This window comes from Belonocnema kinseyi, chromosome 5, assembly GCF_010883055.1.
Source record: "Belonocnema kinseyi isolate 2016_QV_RU_SX_M_011 chromosome 5, B_treatae_v1, whole genome shotgun sequence".
NCBI classification, from domain to species: domain Eukaryota; kingdom Metazoa; phylum Arthropoda; class Insecta; order Hymenoptera; family Cynipidae; genus Belonocnema; species Belonocnema kinseyi.
The window spans coordinates 74,741,142-74,747,489 of record NC_046661.1 but is presented as its reverse complement, the minus strand read 5'-3'; the positions used below and the strand labels follow the sequence as shown (position 1 = coordinate 74,747,489).

Here is a 6,348-nt window from a genome sequence, read left to right as displayed (position 1 = left end):
TCCTGCTTCCTCTATATTTTTTCTCTCACTTGTCCTTCTCTTATTTCTGTACACCTCCCCTACACCCACCTTTCCCAACTTTTTCGTCTGATTCCCTCTCTCCTCTCTTCTTTAGCTGGCAATCCCCTTCCTCTAATTCCCTTCCCCAAACTGTACTTCTCCTACCGTACTCACTTTCATTTCTACTCATTTCTCCTACTTACCCTGACTTAAACTCACTTTTCATACTTCCCCCTTCTCCCTTAATGCCGCTCCTTCATTTTGTGTTACTTCCTCTACTCCTCTCACCACGGCTTTATTTTCCCTCATTTCCACTATTCACCAGTCCTTTCCATCCCCTAATTTCCCATAAATTACCGTAATTTACCTCCCCTCATTACCTCTCACATCACTTCTTATAATTTCAATTTTCCCCTACTTCCTCTTCCCTTATCTTCCCTCACTTCCCCTACTTTTTCTCCACTTATTTCCCCTTACTTCGTCTCATTCCTCACTTTTCATACATCATACTTTCTTTCCCTTAATTACTCCTTCCCCTGCAGATTCCCCCTTATTTTCATCCAACTGCCCCCCCCCTTCCCATACTTTCCCTTCCCTCGTTTTTCTTAATTTTCCTTACTTTCCCTCCTATAATTTTCCCTCACTTCTTCCATTTTCCCTCCCACCGTTTATCCTCAATTTCTGTCTCTTCTCTACTAACCTTTTCTGAATTTTCCCTCACGTCCCTACTAACTGTTCCCAAACTTCTTCTCACTTTCCCTACTTTCCCTGCCCTTACTTTCCTTCGCTTCCCCTATTGTCCCCCTTTATTTATCCCTGCTCTCCCTACTATTCCTACCCTCGTTTCCCCTCTTGCCCTTAATTTTCCGCCCCTCCCCTAATCCTCCCCCGCGCGACTCTTCTCACCTTCCCTTCACTTATTTCCCCTCACTGCCCTACTTCCCACCTCTCATTTCGCATGACTACTACTACTTTCCCTCTCCTCACTTCCTTACTTACCCCTTTTTATTTACCATCACTCTCTCTACTTCCCCCCATCGTTTCTCCTCCCTTCCACTCCACCAGTTTCCTCTCATTTCACTGCTACGCCCACCCCTTTATTTCTCCTTACTTCCCCTACTTAACCTTCCCATAATTACACTATATAGAAAACACAATATAAGGGAATTTGTGGAAATTAGAAAAATTTTCTTGCGTGGAAATTTCAGACAAATTCCGCAGAAAATGCAAATATATATATATTTTTTTTAATAGCTCATACTTGCTGATTTTTTTTCGTTTTATGGCTTCTGTTTTATGGAATTTCTCGCAAATTTGAAATGATGTGTGGAATTTTCATGTAGAATACCATATTTGGAACCCCATTCGAAAATTTCATATGAAATTCCATATACATTTTTAACTGGAAATTATTCCTTAAAAATTCCATACATAATTCCAGGGGGATTTTCTATAGAATATGAATACGTTATTACTCATTTGACTTTAATATTTAAATTTTCTTCGAATGCTGAATGTTTTTAATCGCGGCACAATTTTCAGGTGAAAATTCAAATGCTGAATTTCACAGCAAATTTTTAATTATATAGGATTCTATAAGGATTTTTCTATAAGAAATGTTCTTGTAGGAAATTCTTTTCAAATTCCGCACCGTATCAAATATAATTTTTTACTTTATTTAGAAATTCCCTAATAGAATAGAAATTGCATACGGAATTTTAACAAAAATAATACTCTTTTAAAATTGTTGTATTCTCAATACTTATTGACATGTTAATAAAACTTGTTGCTCAATACCGAAGAAATTCTTCATAGTTTCTACGGAGATTCCTTAAAAATATTCTAGAAAATTTCCCTGGAAATTTTTTGATGTGAATTTTCAATAATTTTCATGGAATTTACATTGTATGGTCATTCTTTCGATACTATCGAGATTTTACAAAGACATTCTAACAATTTCAGGGAATTTCTAATGGAGTACCAAAACATATTATTGAAAATAAAATAAAATTTATTTCATGGAAAATAATTTTACAAATTACGGAATTTCTTTCCTATTTTTCTGGAAAAATGGTAGAAATTCTTTTAAACTTTCAAAGAAATTAAAAAGAGCAACATTTTTAATAAAAAAATCAATATTCAGAGGATATTTTTAATAGGATTCTGTGATCACCATATCATTTATATCGGGCTCACTGTTTGTTTTCTGTTTTACATTTCCTCCCAAAGATATTTTCTTTACATGAAAAATTTACCTACATTTTTTTGTTGATAAGTCTTTTTTTGTCCGAAATTTTCAATCAATCAGTTTCTTTTTTAAACTGAAATTTTTTTTTTTCAAATTGACAATTATTTTTATTCTAATTAATAAATAAAAGGATGAAATTGAATGGTCAATAAATTTGTATAAATTAAATAATTATTTATAAATGTTCAAAACCTGAAGCCGTATCCAAAAACTTGCCTTCTCATAAATATATTTCTTGAATCTCTTTAATCTCTTACAATATCACACTGCTCAAAATATCTTAAGAGACTTCTAGTTCGTTAAAAATTCCAAGTTTGTCACAAATTACAAAAAAAATTTATTAGCCAATATAAAAAATTAAAAAGAAAAACGAAATTCAATTTAAGGAATCCTAATTTTAAAAAAATACAAGTTCATTGTTCTATAAAAAAAGCTAAGTTGGAACTGCACGTTTCACAGTTTATAATCCACGTAAGAAGAGCCCGGAAGGTCAATTGAAACGAACCGGAAGTCGCTTAACAAGTTTAGCACGTATTTCACAAAACAGTCACACCTGTTTGTGTAAAAAAGTTCTTTGTGAAAATGTTATCTAGGTCGAGCCTGGGACAATAACAGAGTCGCTTTTATCACCAATAGAGGAAGTTAATCAAGCAGCAACAACGATACAAAATAATTATCGTCGATACAATGCTAGAAAACGTTTGAAACGAGAAGATGCAATCCAAAGAACAACCCTTTCTTTGGAAAACGCCTTTGCTGAAAATGGATTGCAACACACTGGAGAATTTCACGATTGTGTACCATTGCCAGTCTTCAAATTAAAAAAAAAGGATTTTGGGAAGAAAAAATCTCCTGGGAGTTCCTCCTTGGAAGAAAGAGATAAAGAGGTAGGGAAATATGCAAACGAAGAAGAAAATAAAAGTGGAGGAAGGGATGAAAATAATGGAAAGGATAAAAACAGTGGAAGGGATGAATGTATAGGAAGTGCTGAAAAGGATAAAAATGATGGAATGGAAGAAAAGGATAAAAAATACGGGGTGGAGGAAAACAAAGAAAGGTATGAAGATAGAAGAAGTAATAAAACTGAAGGAAAAGATAATGAAGGGAATAAAATCCAAGGAGATGATAAGATTACTGGTGATAAAAACGAACCGAAAGAACTAAATAAAACCAAAGGAGTGAGAAGTCACTTGGGACCAAATATATCTTGCACTCATCCTGGCATGAGTTATTACCCCCAAGAGGAAATCCACTTTCCCTCTGACCTTCCAAACGGTTATAAACAATCAGAGCAGGGAAATATTTTCCTAAACCAACCCCCTTTCCATTTGGGCCTTAATCCTAAAATCGGGCCCATATTTGACATTTTCCTCCTTTCTAAAGAAGACCCAATGATCCAGAATAATTATCTTAATTTTATAACGAGTGTAGAGGATGAAATTAATCAACTAGATATCCCGAAAGTAGAATCTGAGAAGAATTTGGGAGTGGAGAATCCCAGTGATTCAGGAGAAAGTATAAGTATTCGGGAACCTTTGGCTTTACCTGGAACTCCAAAAGGAATTGTAATAGAGGAAGTGACAAGTTTAGACGAGACTGTGAGGAGTATTTCGGGATCTATTTCTCTAGAGGATAGAGTTTTACGATCAGAGGTTTCAAAAGAGGAGGAGAATGTTGTGGATGGGAGTGAAGAGAAAAGAGGAGTGGATGATGAGCATTTTTTGGAATCTTTTGAAGAGGAGAGGGAAAGAAAAGGAGGACAAAGTAAGGTAGAGGGAGTGCATGAGATTGAGGAAGAAAGGTGTAAAGAAGGCAATGATATTGGAAATCTAAGTATTAGAGATGAGGAAACAGATGAGAAAGAAAATGAAGGAGAGTCTCTAGGTTCTCTAGGTGATAGAGAATTTCTCGAAAGCTCACTAATTTCTTTAGATGATCCAACCTCTCCAGGAACTACAAGGACATCATCTGCGGCGAGGAAAAAAATACAGGACGTTACAAGAAAGGAGGAAATTTATAGAAATGAAGAGTTTCGAGAACCATCTTTAGTGAACCTCAAAGAAGAATTTAGAGAGGAGGATTCTCTTTTGAATGATACAATTAGTTCAGTTTCAGAAGAGAAAACTCTTTCCACTTCTAAGAATAGGAAAATTATATCCTTAGACGAGGAGAATGGAGGTCCTTCCTCTAGTGGTAAGGAAATTTCATCTATGGAGGAGGAAATTAAAAGTTCGTCCTTGAGTGGTAAGGAAAATTCTTTATTGACTCAGGATAGATATGCCTTGAGAAAGGAGACTAATTCCTCTTTAAAGGAGGATAAAATATCCTTAAGAGAGGAAAGTCATTCTTCATTAAAAGAGGAAGAAATATTTTCTGTAAAGGAGGAAAAAAATTCTTCTTTGAAGGAGGAGGGACCTGCTTCCATAACCAATAACAAACCTTTCTCTTTTAGAGATCAATCCTTTAAGGACGATTTTTCCAACTTTGAAGATTCTTCTCTCGTTCCTGATGCTTCCTTAAGTACCCTTTCTTTTTCTATGAACATTGAAGACGTTTTGGGACTAGGATTAGAGGAAGAATGTTGTAAGGAGTTCAGAAAAACAAATTTCCAAATTAATCATATTCCTGGAAGTTTTGGATCTTCTCAGGACTCCCAAAATTCAGAGAAGAGTATTGCAACGATGCAATCTCCAGTCACGATGATGCAAATCGCGCCAAACAGTCTGGAGGATGATAAGGCTTTTGGAACTTCAAATGGAGTGCAATATTATAAGGAAGAAAATAGAGAAGGTAGTAAAGAAACTGAAGATAAAAAAGATGAGGAGACTAAGAATATTAAGGAAAGGAAAACGGAGATGAAAGAAAGGACAAGTCCAAAGAAAAATGATTCTGATTCCTTTTCTGAAAAATCTTCAAAAGAGAGGACGAAAGTGTTAGAAAAATAAAAATTAGAATATTTTAGTAGACATCTAAAGACATTTTTGATAATATTATTTTTCAGGTAGCGATAGAAATTATTGTATAAAATATAATAAATATAACAGAGAATAGATTTTTTTAATAAAAAACTTGTTTTTAATCTATTCTCGTAATTTTATTTGTCCTATTACATTCCTTTTACAGGGTGGCCATAGTTAAGGAAAAACCAGGAAATCAGGGAGATTTTATTTTGAAAATGTTTTGATTCCTTTATAAAAGATTCTATGAATCTTGAAAATAAACTTTTGTGGCCACCCTGATATAATATTCATGTCCATAATTTATTTATCTTTTATTTCTATTTCTATGAAAATCTAACTTTTTGGTATAAAATTAACTTTTGATTGAAAATTCATATTTTTCTTAGGTACATTTTATATTTTTTTGGATAAAAAACGCAAATTTTTGTTGAAAATTATTAATCTTCTTTGATTGAAGATTCAACTATTTTTTTTTTGAAAATTCATCTTTTCGTTTGAATCCAACGGGTTTTTTATGTAAAATTAAAACAAAAAATTCTCATTTTTTGTTTCAAAATGGAATTAAATAGTTTCATTCAATCTTTCGTTTAAATCATTTTTTTCGTTAAAGATTGATCATTTTAGTTAAAAATTTATCTCTAGTTGAAAATCCATTTTTTTTGTTCAAAATTAATTTTCATAACTAAAAATTTATGATTGCAGTTGAAGATTAAGTATTTTATTTTAATATTCATCTCTTTGGTTGAAAGTTTTACTATATTTTTTTAATTGATCTTTTTAATTGAAAATTCAAACGCTTGGATAAAAGTTGAAATTCTTGGTTAAAATAATTAATTATTTTTAAAATTTTAAATATGTGGTTGAAAATTCTTCTTTCTTGATTAAAAATTAATTTGTTGGTTTTAAAATTCATCTATTTGGTTAAAAATTCAAACTATTTTGATGAAGATTTTTTTATTATTTTGAAAATTCAACTTTAGATAATATTTTGTTGTTGTATAAAATCTTTTTTAATTGAAAATGTAACTATTTTAGATAAAGATTCGTTATTTTAGTTGAATAATCTTCTATTTGGTTGAAATTCTTATCATTGTGATGAAAATCGATCTTTTGTTTTTGAAAAAATATCAACTGTTACAG

General features: G+C 32.4%; 1 protein-coding gene across 1 annotated transcript in view; it reads left to right on the top strand.

The window, feature by feature from the left end:
• Nucleotides 1–5,236, top strand: part of LOC117172932 (titin homolog) — a 67,975-nt gene extending 62,739 nt beyond the window's left edge. The window contains exon 4 of the mRNA XM_033361233.1: nucleotides 2,842–5,236. Coding sequence (XP_033217124.1) covers nucleotides 2,842–5,193 — 2,352 coding nt within the window. The 3' untranslated portion in view covers nucleotides 5,194–5,236. The remainder of the gene's footprint in view (nucleotides 1–2,841) is intronic.
• The last annotated feature ends 1,112 nt before the right edge of the window (nucleotides 5,237–6,348 follow it).